The 23443-nt window shown below is 48.8% G+C and overlaps 1 protein-coding gene across 14 annotated transcripts in view; it reads left to right on the top strand.

Annotated features, from left to right (window-relative positions):
• The window catches only part of PTPRS (protein tyrosine phosphatase receptor type S), a 308002-nt gene that overhangs the window by 276818 nt on the left and 7741 nt on the right, over positions 1-23443 (top strand). For all 14 annotated transcript variants that reach the window (XM_083594329.1, XM_083594333.1, XM_083594331.1 and 11 more), the window contains 9 exons: positions 275-372; positions 4384-4507; positions 7358-7533; positions 10737-10856; positions 11075-11229; positions 12905-13190; positions 16164-16342; positions 18529-18655; positions 21068-21193. In XM_083594329.1, the coding sequence (XP_083450455.1) occupies positions 275-372; positions 4384-4507; positions 7358-7533; positions 10737-10856; positions 11075-11229; positions 12905-13190; positions 16164-16342; positions 18529-18655; positions 21068-21193 (1391 nt within the window). The remainder of the gene's footprint in view (positions 1-274; positions 373-4383; positions 4508-7357; positions 7534-10736; positions 10857-11074; positions 11230-12904; positions 13191-16163; positions 16343-18528; positions 18656-21067; positions 21194-23443) is intronic.

Below are 23443 nucleotides of genomic sequence, written 5' to 3'. Positions count from 1 at the left end.
ATCACGGGGAAAGAACTCTCTTCATTTCCCTCTCCAGTTTCCAAGGACACAATTTCGAGCCCTCACAGTTTCTCTCTCCCCCCACCCACCCCACCCCGCACTCCTTTCTAACCCTCCTTTCATTGCAGTTTTTTGTTTTCGAAAATAAAAAATTTAAAAAATCTGAATTGTATGTTTGCTACGGAACGGTGTGTGTTTTTTGTTTTTAATTGAAGGCCACTTTTCCCTCCCACTTCTCTCCCCCCCCACCTGTCTCCTCCCCCCCCCCCAATAGGTATGCTGAGCCACCCACCCATCCCCATTTCGGAACTGGCAGACCACACGGAGCACCTCAAAGCCAACGACAACCTGAAACTCTCTCAGGAATACGAGGTACAAAGGAGCATTATGGGTTGGCAGCGGATTGGGGGGGGGGAACACATCATAGGTGGGGTGGAGGATGGGGCTATGTGTTATGAGGGACGTGGCCTAAAATTGCAGCCCTCTGCTCCGTAACTGGAGTCCCAGGAACTGGGGGTGTTTGTGGTCCTCTGCATGTTTCTTAAACGCTTAGCTCTGGAGCATCCAGAACTACTCTGTTCTTCTTATGCCATTTCTCTGGACTGGTCCCAGGAGCCCATCCTCAGGCACCGATCCGCCTCCGTCCTCTCGGATTGGCTCCGATCAGATCAAAGGGCGAGCCTCTTAGTGGCTGAAAAGCGCCACCTTCATGCTGATTGGTCAGCTCTAGTAAGACGCTGTGTCAGGAGCAGGTCAGCAATAAAGAAAAACCACTTGTGTCAGTGAACTCTTCATTCAAACCCCACCCCCACCCCCAAAAACAGTGCATGCCTAGTGAGCACAGCAAGTCTTCCCAGAAGGTTCGAATCCCCGTGACGGGGTGAGGTCCCATTGCTCTGTCCCAACTCCTGCCAACCTAGCAGTTCAAAAGCACACCAGCACAAGTAGATAAATAGGTACCACTGCGGCGGGAAGGTAAACGGCGTTTCCGTGCACTCTGGTTTCCGTCACAGTGTGCCATTGTGCCAGAAGCAGTTTAGACCTGCTGGCCACATGACCTGGAAAGCTGTCTGCGGACAAATGCCAGCTCCCTCAGCCTGAAAGCGAGATGAGCGCTGCAGCCTCTTAGTCGCCTTTGACTGGACTTAACCGTCTAGGGGTCCTTTACCTTTCTTCCCAGTAGGTCTTGTCCCAGTGAGGCAGTTGCAAGATCCTTCCCCAGCAGCCGAAGGCTCTGTCTCTCTTTGCTCCACCCTCTTCATACCTCTTCTGGTCCTGGGAGACCAGGAGGAGGGGAGACTGCTATGCTTCTTCACCAGCCTGCCTCATCTCTACCTCTTGGTTCCCCTCCTCACCTGCCTCTGAGTCTGGGCTGCCCTCTGCCACAGACTCTTCCCGCTTGCTAAGCCCTGTCACCTTTTCAGCTTCCTTTAATATACAATCGTAGCTTGGAAGTCAAACAGACTTCCAGAACGTTCGCAAACCAAAGCACGGCTTCTTATTCCTGCAGCCACTCGGAAGCCGTGTCGGACGTTCGGCTTCCAGAAGAACGTTCGCAAACCGGAACACTCACTTCCGGGTTTGCAACATTTGGGAGCCGATTTGTTCAACAAGTAAGGCATTTGGCTACCAAGGTACCACTGTGTGATAGACTGATGATAGATAGATAGATAGATGATAGATAGATGATGATGATAGATAGATAGATAGATAGATAGATAGATAGATATAGATAGATAGATGATAGATAGATAGATAGATAGATAGATAGATAGATAGATAGATAGATAGATGATAGATAGATAACTTGTCCAAAGATATACAAAACTTCATAAAGATAAAGGACCCCTGACAGTTAAGTCTAGTCGCAGACGACTATGGGGTTGCGGCACTCCTCTCGCTTTACAGGCCAAGGGAGCCGGCGTTTGTCGGCAGACAGTTTTTCCAGGTCATGTGGCCAGCATGACTAAGCCGCTTTCTGGTGCAACAGAACACCAAAACCAGAACAGCGCACGGAAACACCGTTTACCTTTCCGCCGGAGCGGTACCTATTTATCTACTTGCACTGGCATGCTTTCGAACCGCTAGGTTGGCAGGAGCTGGGACAGAGCAACGGGAGCTCACCCCGTCGCGGGGATTCGAACCACCGACCTTCTGATCGGCAAGCCCAAGAGGCTCAGTGGTTTAGACCACAGTCCCTTTTACAAAAGTTCATACCCAGTACAAAATAACTTTTTATAATACACTGAAGTAAAAGGAATGCGTAATCTAAGAAGGAACAGGGGCAGAGAGAAGATGGAGGAATTCTTCCATCATCTCCTCCCACCCTAGTCTTCTCCCTCTGACCACTCATCATTGTCCTGCCCCCAAGCCTCTGGCTCCGAGCCTTGGAAGTCCACCAGGTGCTGCCTTCTCTGCATCCAGCCACGGGAAGCAGGGACCGTGCTGCAGGAATAGCAACGGGTCTTCGCCCCCTCCCTGATCCCAGGCAGCTACACCACTGTGCATCTGCCCACAGCACCTTCTGCATAGGGGGTGAAAAAAGTCAGCCAAACCGAGGATTTGCAAAGGGGCCGTGTCTCAGAATAAGAGGGGCTGAGAATTGGACCTAACGGCGCCAGGAAGGGCACCAAGATGAGCCATGGCAGAAGCCCACTCGCAGGTTGGCAGAGGAGGAGGCAGGTGGTCGTCAGCAACTAAAAAATGCTAGGAACCAAAAGTCTTTCGGCCGCAGACTCCGAGCCGTTGTTGTTGTTTTTTTGCACAGCGTATGAATTGCTAATTGCTGGGAAGATGATGGGAAGAGATCCTCAGCGCTCTGCTGGGATCTTTCCTAACCCACCTCCGCACTCGGGCAAGGCAAGCGAGCGTAGAGAAGCCTAATGTGCTCTCTCTCTCTCTGCCAGTTCTCCCCTCCCATTGCCCACCCCCCTGCCAGCAGATAATCTGCATAATGTGATATTGGCGCTTTTCCAGGACAGCTTTCCTCCTGAGCTGCAGATCTGGAGATACTTTTAACAAAAAACCACAGCACACCTAATGAAAGAAATGCGGAGGTGCAAGATTGGAGAGGGACTGTGGTTGCGGAGGCAGTTTGGAACTGCTCAGAAGATAAGGAGAGTCTTGCTAGAGAACAGGTCAATGGCCCATTTAGTACAGCATCCTATTTGTTGCATATATATTGCACCTTTTCCTGCAAGGAGCTCAAGGTAGCATGCACAGTCTTCTTTTTCCGCTCCTCATTCAGTCCCCTGCACAACAACCCCCCTGCGAGGTAGGTTAGGCTCCGGGCCGCCTTACCCATAGGCGCTAGGGGTGCGGGACACCCGGGCGCCAGGCTCTCAGGGGCGCCAGACCGAGAATCCGGGGCCCGAGAGTTGGAGTCCAAGGGAGACGCCCATTGGTTGGAGCGTCGCGGAGGGCTCTGCTGCTGCGGCGCGAGTTCGAGGGAGAACGAGCCAGCAAGGTGCTGAGGCAGCCGGCCGGCTGTGCCCTGCGCGCCTGGGATTGGCGTAGGGCTGTGGAGAAGTCTGCCCAGCGCATGCTCCCTACACCGCGAGGCACCCAGCTGGTTTGTTCTGCTGGGCTCCTTACGTTTCCTGTTTTCTTTTCCTGAGCAGAGATAATCGCGCGGTGTCAGCTCCCTAAAAAAAAGGTCGACAACTCTAGGGAACTCTGGACATGCTTAAGACGGCCCTGGTTAGGCTGAGAGGCAACGACTGCCCCCCCCCCCGGCCGCCCCCAGTGAGGTCCCCAGTAACGAGGGGAGCGTCTGTTAGCGTAGCTTCCAGCCCGTGGGACTACAGCAGGAACAGAGGTGGCTTTTGCCTGGTATTATTATTCCGCCTTCCTTCCGAAGAAAGGAAAAAAGGAGCACGTCAAAGGAGATGTGTGCAAATGTTTTTCCCTACCTTTGGGGGCGGATTATGGCAGCAGGTGATTGGCAAGGGATGGGAAGCAGAGGAGAGTGTTGTGGCCCCGCTCACTCGCCAGCCACCGTTCAATTTACACCCCACCTTTTCCTCCAAGATCAAGGCGGTGTACATGGGTGTCCCCCTGCTCAGTTGATCCCAACAATTGATCCCAACCACCACCACCACCCTGCAGAGTAGGGTTAGGCTGAGGGAGGCAGCAACTAGCACCCAGCGAGCTTTTTCCATGGCCAAGGTGGCAGGATTTGAACCCTGGTTTCTCCTAGGGCCTAGTCGTTGGAGACTCTAACCACTGCACCACACCAGCTCTGAGTTGGTTGCACCTGTGAATTGTTTTCAGGTCATGGTCCCTGGAAGGAAGAGAAGTTGACTGCTTTTTAGCTTCCACTCCTATAGTTTGGAACAAAACGTGGAATTTTTCGCTGACGTTCCTCTCTTTCTGCTCCTGCAGTCCATCGACCCGGGTCAGCAGTTCACTTGGGAACACTCCAACCTCGAGGTGAACAAGCCGAAAAACCGATACGCCAATGTGATCGCCTACGACCATTCCCGCGTCATTTTGCTGCCCATTGAAGGTACAAACCACTTTGTCGCAAGGGGAGGAGGGGCTGAGGTCAGATTTTTCAAGCTTTTGTCAGATCATATTTGTAACATTTTAAAAGCCCCCCAAGGAGGGAGAGTCCAGCACCTTCCGAAGGAGTCAGTTCCACAGTTTTTGACAGCTCTTACTGGCAGAAAATGACATCACATGATTGACAGTTGAGTGGGGCCGCCCACCTGTCAGAACCCTTCACTTTGCAAGTTGCCGTGCGCGCCACTTTTGAGCCCCCACTCTTAAAGGGGGAGCGCACGGAGACTTGCAAAGGGCTCTGTGAGTCTCCTCTCACCCCTTTCCCCTTTAAGTCCTTGATCCCAGAAGCTTCAAGGTGACTTGCTTGTCAACACTGACCGACTTTACAGGGCTGTTCTCGGGATTTCAACCGGGCAGTGCGCACTTAGCAGCGTCCGTAGGTTATGCACCTAATTGATCAGGAATTCCTCCCAGAAAAAGAAATGGAGAATTTGCGGGTCTTCCAAGGTGCTGTTGGGAATCTAACTCCTAGTGGCTCCAGTGGCAAGCATGACTAATGGTCAGGTATGGTGGCCTTTGAGAGCAACATCTGCGGAGAAGGGAGCACAGATTCTGCCTTCCCTGCACAGTCTGTGTGTTTTGTCGGCCCAAAAACCTCCAGCCCTTTTTGTTTCCAGTGCTTCCCAGCTGCGATTCCTGCATTGCTGGGAGTCGACCTTTCAATCGGGTGCCTTTCAATCTCTACCCTTCTATGACAGCTCATCTTGTCGTGAAACCCTCTTGGGCTTCACATCTGCAGAGAGGGGGAGAGAAGGAGAGATGAAAAGGTGTTTGCTTTCACCTCTCCAATCTCCCACCCGAAATCCCATCAAACGCTCATGGGCTTTTGCACCACCCAACTCCCTTGCTCCCTATCCTTGCTCCTCCCCCAGGTAAATGAAATTACAGTTGGCTGAGGGTTAAAGCACCAGGCTGCCACTGACCCCATACAGGAGCCAGGGAAGGGGATTAGCTTTCTTCCCACCTCTGAAAGCTCCTGTACCAAGTTAAAACCTCGCAAAGAACCTTAAACCAGACCCAGCGGCTTTCTTGTAAGCAGGTCGCAGCAGATTCCCCAGACACCAAAGGGCGATGTTCCTTCTCCGCCGCCACCGGTAATTTCTTTGAACTGTATATGTGTATATAAATGGGGGGCCCTGCAGCAGCAGGAGACGACACCTCAGCCGCAATCGCCACCTGGTTTGTGATTAGTGCCTCCGTTCTCCCTTCCAGCGAGGATCCCTGCCTTCTGCTAACTTGGGAAGCGAGGCAGCGTGGTGGCTCTGACCTGACATACTTTTAAATTAGAAGGAGCGCTTGGAAGAGAACACCCACACATAACAGGCCCGCGTAATTAAAAGGGGGTCACGGTTGCTAATTCCCTGCTTCCATCTGTGGCCCCGATAGGAATTGCAGTGAGGGTTCCCCTTCTCTCTCTCTCTCTTTCCTCTTGCCACTGCCGCAATGCTTAAGCCGTTTCTCACGAAAGCAAAGGAGGGAATTCAGACTGATGAAGGCGTTCAAACGGATGCAATCCAGAGTTCCCAAATGGCAGCTCCCGTCAGCCACAGCAAACATGGTCCCTTTGGCCAGTGCCAATGGGAGTCGTCGTTCAGCAAAATCAGGAGGACTGAAAGGTCCCGCACACCTGCAGAAAGCCAGGGGCGGAGAACCTCTGGCTAGTCCTGCCCAAGTACAGAACCAGACACTTGTCCCTTTTGAAATTCATTTTGTTAGTCATGGCCCACTTGTTATTTTGGGCCCAGCTCCCCAGTCTATTAAAGGATGCGAGTGGCGCTGTGGGTTAAACCACAGAGCCGAGGACTTGCCGATCAGAAGGTTGGCGGTTCGAATCCCCGCGACGGGGTGAGCTCCCGTTGCTCGGTCCCTGCTCCTGCCAACCTAGCAGTTCGAAAGCACATCAAAGTGCAAGTAGATGAATAGGTACCAATCCGGCAGGAAGGTGAACAGCAGTTCCGTGCGCTGCTCTGGTTCACCAGAAGTGGCTTAGTCCTGCTGGCCACATGACCCGGAAGCTGTACGCCGGCTCCCTCAGCCAGTAAAGTGAGATGAGCGCCGCAACCCCAGAGTCGGCCACGACTGGACCTAATGGTCAGGGGTCCCTTTACCTTTACCTTTACTTTTACACCAGTCTGTTAATGTCATCTTGAATTCTTTCTTCTGCATTATCAGCTACTCCTCCCAGTTTAGGGTCACCTGCAAATTTGAAGGCCATCCCCTCAATTCCTTCATCTAAGTCCTTTATAATAAGTTGTTGAACCCCCCTGGAGTTCTGTGTCCTGTTCCAGGCGCCGCAGTTTAATATGATTGTTGACAAGCTGAAACATGTGCAAAAGTCGGCGAACCAAGCCGAATGAGGAACGGTTGAGGGAGCTGGGTATGTTTAGCCTGGATAATAGGAGACTGAGAGGAGATAGGAGAGCCATCTTCAAATTTTTGAAGGGCTGTTGTCACTTGGAGGATGGAACAAGCTTGTTTTCTGCTGCTCCAGAATCTGGGACCCGAACCAGCGGCTTCAAAGGAATAACTTTCTGACAGTAAGAGCTATTCGGCCTTGAGGTGGCGAGCTCTCCTTCCCCGGAGGTTTTTAAGCAGAGACTGGACGGCCCTCTGTCCTGGATACTTTAGCTGAGATGCCTGCATTGTAGGGGGTTGGACTAGATGAACCCTGGGGGTCCCTTTCGACTCCACAATTATATGGCTGTGTGCAATGCCACCGCCCCGATCGCCTAGGGTCCCTGGAGGACAGGATTTGCTCATCGCAGCTGTTTGGTTTCTGACTGTTTCGACGCAGGAATTGTGGGCAGTGACTACATTAATGCCAACTACATCGACGGCTACCGTAAGCAAAATGCGTACATCGCTACGCAGGGGCCCCTTCCGGAGACTTTTGGGGACTTCTGGAGGATGGTGTGGGAGCAGCGTTCGGCCACGGTGGTGATGATGACCAAGCTGGAGGAGAAATCGCGGGTGAGGAAAACGCACATGCCTTTCCGTTGGGGAAGGGGCAACTGCTTGGGCTGTGGCATCTAATAATAATAATAATAATTTATTATTTATACCCCGCCCATCTGGCTGTGTTTCCCCAGCCACTCTGGGCGGCTTCCAACAAAGTATTAAAATACTGTAATACATCAAACATTAAAAGCTTCCCTAAACAGGGCTGACTTCAGATGTCTTCTAAAAGTCTGGTAGTTGTTGTTCTCCTTGACATCTGGTGGGAGGGCGTTCCACAGGGTGGGAGCCACCACCAAGAAGGCCCTCTGCCTGGTTCCCTGTAACTTGGCTTCTCGCAGCGAGGGAACCACCAGAAGGCCCTCAGCACTGGACCTCAGCGTCCGGGCAGAACGATGGTGGTGGAGACGCTCCTTCAGGTATACAGGACCGAGGCCGTTTAGGGCTTTAAATGTCAGCACCAACACTTTGAATTGTGCTCGGAAACGTACTGGGAGCCAATGTAGGTCTTCCAAGACCGGTGTTATATGGTCTCGGCGGCCGCTCCCAGTCACCAGTAATCCAGTGGTTCGTTGTTTATTGCGTTTTTGCCGCGCTGTTTTCCTCCAAAGGACCTCAAGGTGTGGTGTAAACGGTCCTTCTCCACCTCCTCTTTTAATCTCCCCAACTACCCTGCGATGTAGGCCACCCAAAATCACCCAAGGAGCTCTCGTGACTGAGTGGGGGATTTGAACCCTGGTCTCCCAGAGAGTTCTTGCCCCTGAGGGGAGGTAAGATGACCTGGGGGGGCACTAAGAGGCAGGGGGAGAGGCAGGGGGTGTTGGAGGTATAAACTTTGAAAAGCTGGTACCCCCCTGGATCAGGTCCGTCAATTTCCTTTAATTAAGCTCACGTTTTAATTGGATTTTGAGTAAATGTGCGGCTGTTTTGAGCTGTATTGTGTTATTATCTTCCTGGGCGGGTCATACAAACCGCTATTCTGAATAATGATTTGTGTAAGGTAGGGGGCACCGGGGGGGGTGAACTTATGAAACCAAGGGGGCAGGTGGCCCGAAAAAGGGTTTCAAACCAGTGATCTAATTGATTAAGAACAGTTCAATCAGCTTAAAAGGTGGTTACGACGAACTAGATAGCAGATCTTGATTTTTAAGTTTATTCCTAAAACAAGTACCGTATTTTTCGCCCTATAGGACGCCCTTTTCCCCCTCCAAAAATGAAGGGGAAATGTGTGTGCGTCCTATGGGGCGAATGCAGGCTTTCGCTGAAGCCTGGAGAGCGAGAGGGGTCGGTGCGCACCGACCCCTCTCGCTCTCCAGGCTTCAGGAAGCTCTGCGCAACCCTCGGGAGACCGGCTCCGAGGGTTGCGCAGAACTGCCTGCAGTCCCGGGCTCAGCGCACTTCTTCCCATCGCCAGCCCCACAAGCTCGGGGGACAGCGGGGAGGCGGAGCGCGCCTTCCCGCTGTTCTCCGACCTGGTTCTTCCAGCCTGGGGGGGGGGGAATAAATTTTTTTCCCCTTTATTTCCCCCCCAAAAAAAACTAGGTGTGTCCTATGGGCCGGTGCGTCCTATGGGGCGCAAAATACGGTACTTTTTAAAAAGAAAACTAAAAAGCTGCCAGTGCCCCCCCCCCGCCCCCTTACGAAAAAGGCAGGTGTGGAATCTTTCTTAACAGGTGTGGAATCTGGAGCAAAAACCTCAGAATCTGGTTCTGGGTTTCAGCTTCCTTGAAAACGCCTCATGTGTTTAGTTCAAGTTTCTAGTCCTTATGTCCTTGAAAATACACTTTGAGAATGTGAGGGCTATGCAGAATCCGGGACTAGGGAGAAGAGGCGGTGGAAGAAGATTGGAAGAAATTTAAAGACTATTTACAGAAATATTGCAAAATTAATGAATGTTAGAATGATGTTGGATAGAAATTAAGTGGTTTCCAGCTGTGATGCTTTAAGAATATGGAAGAAGGGTATAATTAGGTAAAAAAAATAACTGAAATGGTGTTGGATTGGAAATAAGTGGTATTGGCAACAAAGTTAATAAGAATATGCAAAAATGAATTGATAATGTATGAAAATACTGAGTTATAAAATGTTAAGTTATAGAGATAAGATAAATGAAAGAGGGTAAGGATTTGCTGATTTGATTATTTAAATGGGAATACAAGAAGGGGAGGTGTGAGGAAGTCAAAGAAACAAGCAAACGAGTTTTATGTTATGAAAAATAATTGTTTTTAATTTTTCCTGTTGTTTCTGTATGTTTTATTTGTCTTTTTATTTTTTATTTTTTCTCTTTTATTATTATGTGTTTTTGTATATTTGTCTTTGTAAAATCTTAATAAATATTTCTTTAAAAAAAAAGAAAATGTGAGGGCTACGCATACAGAGTCTGGCTGAATGAGATGGCTCAGTGCTGAGATTTGCTCGTGCGAGAAAGAGAGTCACGTTTCAACCAATTCGCAGCATCTAGCTTTGCATTTATTTACTGCATCCTAGCTTGTTCTTGTTCTGTGCTTCTAATGAGCTCAAGGAGGCAATTTAATCCCCACAAATTCCTCGTTTAATCCTCACAACAGCCCTGTCATGTAGGTTAGGCAGAGAAACAGGCAGTGCGGGGTCCTCAAAGTTCATCCATTGAGCTTCATGGCAGAATGGTGATTCGAACCCAGGTCCTAGTCCGACACTCGGTAACCACTATGCTGACCACACGGATGCACGGACAGATTTGAGATGATGCTACCACTTTCCAAACAGCCACTAGCTTGAAGCGAAATAGTGATGATAATGATGTTGTTGTTGTTGTTTAGTCGTTTAGTCGTGTCCGCCTCTTCGTGACCCCCTGGACCAGAGCATGCCAGGCCCTCCTGTCTTCCACTTCTGTAGTTTGGTCAAACTCATGCTGGTAGCTTCGAGAACACTGTCCCACCATCTCATCCTCTGTCGTCCCCTTCTCCTTGCGCCCTCCATCTTTCCCAGCATCAGGGTCTTTTCCAGGGAGTCTTCTCTTCTCATGAGGTGGCCAAAGTACTGGAGCCTCAGCTTCAGGATCTGTCCTTCCAGTGAGCACTCAGGGCTGATTTCCTTCAGAATGGAGAGGTTTGCTCTTCTTGCAGTCCATGGGACTCTCAAGAGTCTCCTCCAGCACCAGGATTCAAAAGCATCCATTCTTCGGCGATCAGCCTTCTTTATGGTGATGATAATGATAATAATGTATTTTTTCCTTCCAGATAAAGTGTGACCAGTACTGGCCGGGCCGGGGCACCGAGACGTACGGAATGATTCAAGTCACCTTGCTGGATACCATCGAGCTGGCCACGTTCTGCGTCCGAACCTTCTCGCTTCACAAGGTAAGAGGTGCAGAAACCAGAACCCCCAGGCAACACAGAAAGCAAGGACTGGATTTCCTTCCCTGTTCCAAAATGCGGCTTGGCTTACTTGCGTCGAGACGCCTATGCCTTTTCAGAGGTTCCCTTTGTGCTGTGGGTTGCCCAGTCGCTCTGAGCGTTGGCTCAGCTTCAACTCATGCTGTCATCTCTCTTCTCCCTCCACCCCCAACCTATCACAGAACGGCTCCAGCGAGAAACGGGAGGTTCGGCAGTTCCAATTCACGGCCTGGCCAGATCATGGTGTCCCCGAGTACCCGACCCCATTCCTGGCCTTCCTCAGGAGAGTGAAAACCTGCAACCCGCCCGATGCAGGGCCCATTGTTGTGCACTGCAGGTGTGTATGTGTGTTTAATTGAATTTATATCCCACCTTTCCTCCCCCGATTGCCCAGGCAAGCAAACGTAGTTACACAATTTTCATTACTGTTCCTTGTTAAATTCATTGGGTGCTTTCCCCCCCCCCCCAATATCTCTCAAAGCAACACACAATGAATTGCCTGAGATCTTCGGATGAAGGGCAGTGTATAGATCTAGTAAATAATAATAATAATAAGAGTAATTATATAAGAACAAACAAAAATGGCTTAAAATAGAAGACAAAGAAAACTCTGAAACACCGTTTTTAAAAGACAGGATTAAAGCATTCCACCTGGTCAGGGGTTTTTTTTTTGGGGGGGAAGGTATAAACCACTGTCAGACAGGCTAAAACTTTTTAATAGTTTTAAAACATCTAAAAGCATTTTTCGGTTAAAAGTGTTCTTCCGTCCAGTGATCTCAGGGTTGCCGAGATTGGTATCCCTCTACCAAACAAATGCCTGAGCAAACAGGAATGTTTTTAAATCCCTCCTGAGTGTTAACAGTGATGGAGACCGGTGTACCCCACCAAGGGAGGGCATGCCACAACTAGGGAGCCACCACTAAAAAGGCCCTGTTACAGGTCAGGGCTAATTGGGCAACCCCCCCAGTGGGGGAACCACCAAAAAGGCCCAATCATCTTGCCCAGTCGTAGGGCACAAGATAGCTGATAATTGGAGAAGGCGCTATTTTAGGGACCGGGGCCTTCTCAATTAAATCAACTCAAGCTTGCTTTGCAGGAACTGCAATGATTTGAAAGATCTAGTTCAGGGTGGTCCAACACGAGGCCAGAGGACCGCATGTTTCCTTCAAGGCCATCTTCGGTGGTCTTCAGCAACATTTGACACCCCCCTCCCCGTCTGCAGCCCTTCCCATAGCTGGGTAACCGAGGCACTGGGCTGCGGGAAGGAGGCCCGGGGGCTTTGAGAGGGTCCCGGAGTCCTCCCCCCTCCTTCCCAAAGCCTAGTCAGCACTTTTCCCAGCTTTGGAAAGGAGGCGGGAGGCAGTTTGGTGCAGTGGTTAGAGTGGTATACTAGGAGCTGGGTTCAAATTCCCCACTGGGTCAGGAAAGCTGACTTGGGCCAGTCGCTGCCTCTGAGCCTAACCTGCCTCTCACGATTGCTATGGGCATCAGATGAGGAGAAAATGGTAAGAAACAAGCGCAGTAAATAATGCAGCGCAGGGAAACGCCATTTACCTTCCCGCCACAGTGGTACCTATTTATCTACTTGCACTTTGAGGTGCTTTCGAACTGCTAGGTGGGCAGGAGCAGGGACCGAGCAACGGGAGCTCACCCCGTCACGGGGATTTGAACTGCCCACCTTCTGATCGGCAAGTCCTAGGCTCTGTGGTTTAACCCACAGCGCCACCTGCGTCCCTTAGTGTGCCTACCCATGTCTTATATCCTCAAGCTTTTTTCAATTCCAACTGATGCTCTTCTTCTACTTACCGTATTTTTTGCACCATAACACTCACTTTTTTCCTCCTAGAAAGTAAGGGGAAATGTCTGTGCGTGTTATGAAGGGAATGCCCACGGGTGGCATGCCTACGGATTTTCCTCCTCTAAAAACTACGTGCGTGTTATGGTCGGGTGCGTGTTATAGAGCGAAAAATACGGTATATGTTGCCCAACCTTCTGTGTCCGCCTTCTTTCAGCGCTGGGGTCGGCCGCACGGGCTGCTTCATCGTGATCGACGCCATGCTGGAGAGGATAAAACACGAGAAGACGGTGGACATTTACGGCCACGTCACTCTCATGAGGTCGCAGAGAAATTACATGGTGCAGACGGAGGACCAGTACAGTTTCATACATGACTCCTTGCTGGAAGCCGTCGCCTGCGGCAACACAGAAGTCCCCGCTCGCAATCTGTACACCTACATTCAGAAGCTGGCTCAGATAGAAGTTGGGGAGCACGTCACTGGCATGGAGCTCGAATTCAAGGTGAGCTGCAGCTGGGGGTTCAAGGTGAGCTGCGTCCAGCGGCCGGCCTCCATACCTAGGGGTTTCAAGTAAACATTAGGAAGAAGTTGACTGGGAGTGGCCGCCGGGACCACATAACACCGGTTCTGAGAGATCTGCATTGGCTCCCAGTACGTTTCCGAGCACAATTCAAAGTGTTGGTGCTGACCTTGAAAGCCCTAAACGGCCTCGGTCCAGTATACCTGAAGGAGCATCTCCAGCCCCATCGTTCAGCCCGGACACTGAGATCCAGCGCCGAGGGCCTTCTGGCGGTTCCCTCATTGCGAGAAGTGAGGTTACAGGGAACCAGGCAGAGGGCCTTCTCGGTAGTGGCACCCTCCCCTCCCTGTGGAACACCCTCCCTTCAGATGTGAAGGAAATAAGCAGCTATCCTGTCTTTAAAAGACACCTGAAGGCAGCCCTGTTCAGGGGAGTTTTTAATATTTAACGCGGTATTGTTTTTAATATTCGGTTGGAAGCCGCCCAGAGTGGCTGGGGAAACTCAGCCAGATGGGCGGGGTATAAATAATAAATTATTATTATTATTATTATTATATAAGTTCCTGGTGGTAAGGAGCTGTCGGGCAGGGGGACAGACCCCCCCCCCCAGGAAAATGGCAGGCTCTGCTTGCTTGGAGGTTTTTAAGCAGAGGTCGGATGGGCGCAGGTTAGGGATGCTTGAGCAGAGATTCCTGGAGCCCTGCAATTCTTTTCCAGCCCTACGATTCTTAAGGTGTTGACAGGGACATAGAAAGTGTGGGAGCAGGGGAAAAACAAGTATTGTTAAGAGTTTGGGGTTGTCCAGTCTGGACGGGGCGTGGGCAACAGGCTCCCATTTCAAGAAGGGTCAAGCGCCCGCTGACAGTGGTGGGCGCTGGGGTCTCAAATTTCAGCAGCAATGTCCAAATTCTGAGCCCCACCCCTGCACCTCTTGTTTTCCACTCTGCATCATATCTGCGGCTTACCCGAGGCTCCATGCGTAAGGCTACCAAATAATAATAATAATATTTTTTTATTTGGACCCCACCCATCTAGCTGAGTTTCCCCAGCCACTCTGGGCGGCTTCCAACAGAGATTAAAAATACATTAAAATGTCACACATTAAAAACTTCCCTAAACAGGGCAGCCTTCAGATGTCTTCTAAATGTCAGGGAGTTGTTTATCTCTTTGACATCTGATGGGAGGGTGCCACCACCGAGAAGGCCCTCTGCCTGGTTCCCTGTAACTTGGCTGTAACTCACAGAGGCCAACCAGATGCCCCAATGATGCAAACCCCTCAAGCAGGATTCGAACACAAGATCCGTCTCCCCCTCCTGTGGTTTCCAGCAGCTGGCATTCAGAAACATCGCTGCCTCCAGCTGTGGAGGCGCAGAGCAAAGCCATGGATAGGCCTGCCCTTCGTGAGTTTGTCCGGTCCTGGTTTAAAGCCATCTCAGTTGACAGCCGACTCTGTCTCCAGTGGAAGGGAGTTCCACTGTCTAACTTTGCACTGTGTGAAGAAGGGCTTTTCTTTTTCTGTCCTGAGGTAGCCCCTGGAGCCTTGGCACTGCTTACTAGGCCACAGCTGGCACAATGTCGTTCCTTCTTTTCTTTTTTTGCGGTTTTATTTATTTTTTAACATTCTTATATTACATTGGTAAACATTGTCATATTACATTAGAGAGCTCATTATAATATATTTTCTAACGAGATTATATACACCGAGATTATATACACACTTTATATACCTAAAAAGAAAGAAAAATAAAACAAAGAGGAAAAAAACAAAGACAAAAGGTTTTTCCCCAAAAAAATCATATACGTACCAACACATTGGACTTCCTGTCTATCCCATTGTATATTCCTTTTTTTACAAATGAACGTACTCATATTATTGTATCTTTCTTTTACAATTTATCTAGTACATTCCTATAACAATATGTGCTCTTGTTCTTATTTCTCAACTCAGTCTCTCTCCAGCATCATTCAAATGCTAGCATAGATAACGAACCTTTACTGTATTTTTGAACATACGTTTTATATCTATCCCATTTTCCCGTAACTTTTTGTTTTGAATTGCCTCTCAGGCTATTTGTCAACTGTGCCATCTCAGCAAATTCTTGTAGCCTATATTGCCAGTCCGCTATTGTCGGGGCTTCTTGTTCCTTCCACCCCTTTGCCACCAAAGTCCGAGCTGCATCCGTTGCATATAAGAATACCTCCCTAAAGGCCTTCGGGATGTCCCTATCAACGATGCTTAACAGAAATGCCTCTAGTCTTTTTAGAAAGGTTATTCCAAACATTTATTTTTTTTTAACTTCTCGTAAATTAAACCCAAGAACACCTTGATCTTCCTAGAATGTCCACCACATTGTGATACAGTGGCACCTCGGGTTACATACGCTTCAGGTTACATATGCTTCATGTTACAGACTCCGCTACACCCAGAAATAGTGCTTCAGGTTAAGAACTTTGCTTCAGGATGAGAACAGAAATCGTGCTCCGGCGGTGCAGCGGCAGCAGGAGGCCCCATTAGCTAAAGTGGTGCTTCAGGTTAAGAACAGTTAGAGGTTAAGTACGGACCTCCGGAATGAATTAAGTATTTAACCCGAGGTACCACTGTACATATCGCCATTACCTCCAACAAATACAGTATTTTTCGCTCTATAAGACGCACCAGACCACAAGACGCACCTAGTTTTTGGAGGAGGAAAACAAGAAAAAAAATATTCTGAATCTCAGAAGCCAGAACAGCAAGAGGGATCGCTGCACAGTGAAAGCAGAAATCCCTCTTGCTGTTCTGGCTTCTGGGATAGCTGCGCAGCCTGCATTCACTCCATAAGACGCACACACATTTCCCCTTACTTTTTAGGAGGGAAAAAGTGAGTCTTATAGAGCAAAAAATACGGTATTTGCTGGCACAATGTCATTCCTGGGTGGTTAACGCTTTTCCTTCTCTTTCTCTCGCCCCGCCAGAGACTCGCCAACTCCAAAGCCCACACCTCCCGATTCATCAGCGCCAACCTCCCATGCAACAAGTTCAAGAACCGCCTTGTCAATATCATGCCATACGAGACCACGCGGGTCTGCCTGCAGCCTATCCGAGGGGTCGAGGGGTCCGACTACATCAACTCCAGCTTCATCGATGGGTACAGGTAAGACTCGGGCATCTCCTGGGCTGCAGAGCCTGCAAAGAGCCTTGCTGGATCCAGCCGGAGGGGCGACTTGGCCCACCCTCCTCGTTTTCCAACACAGGGTTAATGGGCCTCCCCCCCTTCTTCCTTCAGAAATAGCTAAGGGGACAGAATACAATGCAGGAGGCTTGCTCTACCCCTAGCGACGCATCATTGTGTGATTATCATATACCTATGGCATGTGACAAAAGGACACAGGTGGCGCTGTGGGTTAAACCACAGAGCCTAGGACTTGCCGATCAGAAGGTCAGCAGTTCGAATCCCCGCGGCGGGGTGAGCTCCCGTTGCTCGGTCCCTGCTCCTGCCAACCTAGCAGTTCGAAAGCACGTCAAAGTGCAAGTAGATAAAGAGGTACCGCTCCGGTGGGAAGGTAAACGGCGTTTCCGTGCGCTGCTCTGGTTCGCCAGAAGCGGCTTAGTCATGCTGGCCACATGACCCGGAAGCTGTACCCCGGCTCCCTCAGCCAGTAAAGCGAGATGAGCGCCGCAACCCCAGAATCGGCCACGACTGGACCTAATGGTCAGGGGTCCCTTTATGGCATGTGACATGTATATTATAGACATACAGACAATCACAATAAAAAACAACACAGAACCAGCCCTTTCCTTAAAAGCAGTCAGTTCCCCCAAAGTCTCTTGGAAAAAGAAAGTATTCACCTGCTGGTGGAAGGACAGCAAGGAGGGAAGCCAGAGGGAGGGAGTTCCAAAGTTGCCTGGGAGGAGCCACCACCGAGAAGGCCCTCTCCCACATCCCCACCAGGCAGGCCTGTGAGGTTGGCGGGACTGTGAGATGGGCCTCTCCTGAAGATCTCAAAACCCAGGCAGGTTCATATGAGGGAATACGGCCCCTCAGATAGCTAGGACCTAAGCCATGTAGGTCTTTCTTTTTTAAAAAAAAAAAGTTTTTATTTATACTTTTCAAGTTTATACATTTCATTAGTTTTGCAATCAATTTAACATTTCAAAATTTGACTTCCTCTCCCCCCCTCTTTCTGCAGTTCCTTAAATTTATTATCTTTAATATCTTCTGCATATCCAAATTCATTTAACTTTCTCATTTAATTATCTACTGTAAATATATACTCTTGTGAAACTGCAGGTTATTACAATAACCCTGCTAGTGTTTTTATCTGTTTACCATTTTATCTGTCAATATTCAATAAACCGTTTTCATTCTTTTATAAAAATGTTTGTTACCTTGATTTCTTATTCTTCCGGTCAGTTCCGCCATTTCTGCATATTCCACAAGTTTTTGTATCCGTTCTTCCTTTGCTGGGACTTCTGCTTCTTTCCATTTTGGGGCAAGTAGCATTCTTGCTGCTGTAGTAGCATACAGGAATAAATTTCTATGCAATTTAGGTAGTTCTGTCCCTATAATTCCCAAAAGAAAAGCTGGTCTGCCCCATAGAGGACCTTAAGGTCCATGAATAATCATAGTTTAGAGATCCCGGGCCCTAAGGAAGTCAGATTATCCTCCGCCAGGGCCTTCTCAGTGATGGCTCCGACCTGGTGGAATGCTCTGTCCCATGAGACCAGGGCCCTTCAGGATTTAACCTCCTTCCGCAGGGCCTGTAAGACAGAGCTATTCCACCTGGCTTTCAATTTGAATTTAGCCTGATTTTTTATTCCCCTTCCTTCCCTCCCCCTCCCCTTTTTATGAAGATTACCCACTCTGGAATCCCACAGCTAATTCTCCCCTGGTCTCCTCGCTGGCCCAAATAGGACTAATTTAGCCAGCTAGCCCTCGTGATCATCTAATGTTTATTGGATTGATTTCCCCCTAAATTTATTTTAGAACTTTGAATTTATTGTTATTCACGCTTTTATACTGTATTTTATGCTGTTTTTTTGTTGTATCACAATTAAGTGTTTTAAATTTGTTGTTAGCCGCCCTGAGCCCTCTTTTCTTAACCAGGAAGGGCGGGGTATAAATAAAAATTTATTTATATTATTATTCATTTATATTCTGGGGTTGTTGTTGTTGTCTTTTAAATAAAATTTATTTTGAACATCCTTTTCAATTCATTGTATATCGTTTCCCAGCAAGCTTTAACCTTACTTACAAGACCGCCACATGCGATAAAAAGTCCTGTATGCAGAAGCCAACGTGTGTTTTTAATGATGGTTGGTGTTCTCTCTCCCTGGCAGGCAACAGAGAGCGTACATCGCCACGCAAGGTCCGCTGGCGGAGACCACAGAGGACTTCTGGCGGATGCTGTGGGAGAACAATTCCACCATTGTCGTGATGCTGACCAAACTACGAGAGATGGGGCGGGTAAGATGGTGGTGGCGGCAAGGAGATGAGAGAATCTCCCCCGGTCATGCCCTGGAGTCCGTAGCTTGAAGCTCCTGTCTGCACTGGACATTTAAAGCACGGTGCAGTTAGATAGATGATTGAGATAGATAGATAGATAGATGATAGATAGATAGATAGATAGATGATAGATAGATAGATAGATAGATGATAGATAGATGATAGATAGATAGATAGATAGATAGATAGATAGATAGATAGATAGATAGATAGAGATAGATGATAGATAGATAGATAGATAGATAGATAGATAGATAGATAGATGATAGATAGATAGATAGATAGATAGATAGATAGATAGATAGATAGATAGAGATAGATGATAGATAGATAGATAGATAGATAGATAGATAGATAGATAGATAGATAGATAGATAGATAGAGATAGATAGATGATAGATAGATAGATGATAGATAGATAGATAGATGATAGATGATAGATAGATAGATAATTTATTATGGTGGGAGACCAGGTTATAAAACACACTTGGGGGTACAATCCCAGAAGGAAAACAAACATTTAAAACAATGTACAACAATAAATTGGGATGCGGGTGGCGCTGTGGGTTAAACCACAGAGCCTAGGACTTGCCAATCAGAAGGTCGGCGGTTCAAATCCCCGCGACGGGGTGAGCTCCCGTTGCTCGGTCCCTGCTCCTGCCCACCTAGCAGTTCGAAAGCACGTCAAAGTGCAAGTAGATAAATAGGTACCACTCCGGTGGGAAGGTAAACGGTGTTTCCATGTGCTGCTCTGGTTCGCCAGAAGTGGCTTAGTCATGCTGGCCACATAACCTGGAAGCTGTACGCCGGCTCCCTCGGCCAATGAAGCGAGATGAGCGCCGCAACCCCAGAGTCGTCCATGACTGGACCTTTACCTTTACAACTATAAATTTACAATTTATAAATGTGATAGGTGTATAGGCACTGAAAACTTTAAGATAAGCTATTGCATTGGTGGTTCAGTGGTAGAATTCTCGCCTGCCACTGCGCAGTTCTTTCCCATAAGAATCGTGGGAAAGGGGGCAAGCAGAAACAGAGGAAAGGGACACTGGCGATGTTCACCATCAGATAGAAGTCCCGGAAGAGGTGGAGGGAAGGAGCAGGCAGGGAATTACTGCCGAAACATTTCTGGGTCTTAAGAGCCAGGTCAGTGACCTTGTTTTCCCAAAGCAACACAGGAGCAACTCTCTGCCCTCCATTACAGCTTGGCATCTCCCTAAGCAGAACCAGCCTGTTTTTCCTAATTGCACTATGTTTAGCTCCCGGAGCTTCCGTGGGGAATGCAAATCGGGATTTGTATTTTTAGGTCAAGCAGGATAGATTGCGGAAGCCAGGTGGGCCTTCCTTCGTAGCTGTGCTATTAAATTGTTGTGATCGCTGCTACAGCCTTTGCCGGGAGGTCCAGGGGGTGCCTTGCAGCAACATATAAAATAGAGCAGTCGAAACAAATTGTGATCACAGCTAGGGTGTGCGTCCTAAAAGGGGCAGAGCTCTGGGGTTCCAGACCCTTTGTCGTTTGTGTAGCAGGGGGTCGCCGTCTCCAGCATCCTACAGCTGCCGAATCAGCAAGAAAGGGGTGTCTGGGGGCCTTCTCGCCCTTTGTACTGAGGGAAAGGAGGGGAGTCGGCCGCCAAGGACGGGGTCCTTGGGTCATTCTTGAGAACAGCAAGGAGTTGTTCTCTGAAGTTCCTAAGCCATTTAGGAATGCTGAAAATACAAGGTTCCTTCCGTTTCAAGAGAAGGGCATGCAAAGTTTTGTTACGTACGCTGGAACACCAAGGAAAGCACTCTTTAAAATTAGGATCAACCGTGCAGAGGAAATAGATCAAGCTGAAAGGCAGATATCCCCTGATCGTCGCAATGCTAATTGTTGTTATTTAGTACTGTATTTTTTGCTCTATAAGACTCACTTTTTCCCTCCTAAAAAGTAAGGGGAAATGTGTGTGCGTCTTATGGAGCGAATGCAGGCTGCGCAGCTATCCCAGAAGCCAGAACCGCAAGAGGGATCGCTGCTTTCGCTGCGCAGCGATCCCTCTTGCTGTTCTGGCTTCTGGGATTCAGAATATTTTTTTTTCTTGTTTTCCTCCTCCAAAAACGAGGTGTGTCTTATGGTCTGGTGCGTCTTATAGAGCGAAAAATACGGTGATTATATAAGATTATGTATAAGCTTAGAAGGCTGTGTGATCTTAAGAGGGGTGTAACCCAGGGGGCATGGCTCGATGGCTGTTGTGAAAGGACCGTGCACACCTGAGTTTGCCGCTAAATGGCTGCTCTCGAGTGTCCACAAAAGGCCAGGGTGAAGGGGTCTGTCTCTAGCATATGGCAGAAGCTGAGCTACAAATAGGGTGTGATTTCTTCTCTTTGGGCCAACAGGAAAAATGCCACCAATATTGGCCAGCAGAGAGGTCCGCCCGCTACCAGTACTTTGTGGTCGACCCCATGGCGGAATACAACATGCCTCAATACATCCTCCGGGAGTTCAAGGTCACCGATGCCAGGGTGAGTCCACACTCTGCGTTGTTGGTGCTCAGCACGCCAAGGAAGGCCATTGGTCAGTTTGGGGCCATGTTGTCACCAAATTCTACTCATTATTGATTCCAGCGTATAGTCAGCAGAGTAAAAACTTAAAACACGTTGCAGGATTCCCCCCAAAATAGACCAGAGGCAATTGCATTTCATGCAATTTACTAAAGGCAAATGAGCATAATGGCCACAAATCCAATACATTCAGGATTGGCCCTGTCCATAAGAAATCCAGTTGCAGCAGACTTAGCCTAAACTTTGTTGTTGTTATTTAGTCGCTTAGTCGTGTCCGCCTCTTCCTGACCCCCTGGACCAGAGCATGCCAGGCCCTCCTGTCTTCCACTGCCTCCCGCAGTTGGGTCAAACTCATGCTGGTGGCTTCAAGAACACTGTCCCACCATCTCGTCCTCCGTCGTCTCCTTCTCCTTGTGCCCTCCATCTTTCCCAACATCAGGGTCTTTTCCAGAGAGTCTTCTCTTCTCATGAGGTGGCCAAAGTACTGGAGCCTCAGCTTCAGGATCTGTCCTTCCAGTGAGCACTCAGTGCTGATTTCCTTCACAATGGAGAGTTTTGCTCTTCTTGTAGTCCATGGGACTCTCAAGAGTCTCCTCCAGCACCAGAATTCAAAAGCACCCATTCTTTGGCGATCAACCTTCTTTATGGTCCAGCTCTCACTTCCATACATCACTACTGGGAAAACCATAGCTTTAACTATACGGACCTTTGTTGGCAAGGTGATGTCTCTACTTTTTAAGGTGCTGCCTAGGTTTGTCATTGCTTTTCTCCCAAGAAGCAGGCGTCTTTTAATTTTGTGACTGCTGTCACCATCTGCAGTGATCATGGAGCCCAAGAAAGTGAAATCTCTCACTGCCTCCATTTCTCCCCCTTCTATTTGCCAGGAGGTGATGGGACCAGTGGCTATGATCTTAGTTTTTTTGATGTTGAGCTTAGGTCTTAGCAGTGAGTCCGTAAGTGACTGTGGAGGCCAAGGTTGGATCTACACACATATTTAAAAAACGTTCTTCTGATTGGCTGCAGGAGCTTCCTGCAGCCAATCAGAAGCTGCGCTTTGGTTTCCGAACGTTTTGGAAGCCGAATGGACTTCCTGAACGGATTCTGTTCGACTTCCAAGGTACTACTGTACATTGAATTTTCCATAAGGCTCATCATCGCCATCTAGTGTCACACGTTGTATATTGCACTTAAAACACACTTGAAGTATTTTATCTGCAGCTGAGTCCCAATTCTGGATCCACATAGGTTTCTGGGCAGGAGTTTGCCAAACGTTTGGGACTCAGGTGTTTCTCCCAGCCCTGCCTAGAGATGCTGAGGATTAAACTGAGACTTCTGCATGCCCAGCACATGTTCTTAACTCCTGAGATTTGGTCCTCCCTCAACTTTGTCACGCTGGAGCCAGAGAGAAATGGCACATAGTTTTCTCTTGAAACAATGCAGCTCTCTTGCTAACCTCTCTCTCTCGCTCCCTCGCTGGCTGTTCTGATGATGTTGTTTTTCTTCCTGTCTGCTTATCGCAATTTTTCTCTGCCACGATGCAAGGCCCCCCACAATTCGTACTGCGTGAGCTCTGGCGATGGAGCCACTGCTGCGATTCCTCCTAGCAGCCGCCTGTTCCCCACTGTGTAATTTCTTTGAACTCATTTCAAAAGATTATTACGTTTTGGGATGCGCGCACACACCGTCGCCAGTTGTACAGAAAGTGTCTGATTGGAAACGGTTTCCTGTTGTTCGTGTGTGTGGCTGTTTAAGCGCACAGAGAAACATACAGTGCAACCTGCCCTTGCTACGAAAAGGAGCTTAGGATGGCTGGCGTACATAAAGAGATGGAGAGAACTCAATTCGCTTCACATTTAAATGTGAATTTACCCAGGTCACACTTTTCAAAATGATGTGTGGGCCTAACAAATGATTTGAAATTTGCACTTCTCCAAGGGAAGTGGGAGGGTTAAACCACAGAGCCTAGGACTTGCTGATCAGAAGGTCGGTGGTTTGAATCCCCGCGACGGGGTGAGCTCCCACTGCTCGGTCCCTGCTCCTGTCAACCTAGCAGTTCGAAAGCACATCAAAGTGCAAGTAGATAAATAGGTACCACTCTGGCGGGAAGGTAAACGCCGTTTCCGTGCGCTGCTCTGGTTACGCCAGAAGCGGCTTAGTCATGCTGGCCACATGACCCGGAAGCTGTACGCCGGCTCCCTCGGCCAATAAAGC

Source organism: Podarcis filfolensis (assembly GCF_964270895.1).
Source record: "Podarcis filfolensis genome assembly, chromosome: 18".
Lineage (NCBI taxonomy): Eukaryota > Metazoa > Chordata > Lepidosauria > Squamata > Lacertidae > Podarcis > Podarcis filfolensis.
The sequence above is the reverse complement of the archived record's forward strand: the minus strand, read 5'-3'. Positions and strand labels throughout refer to the sequence as shown.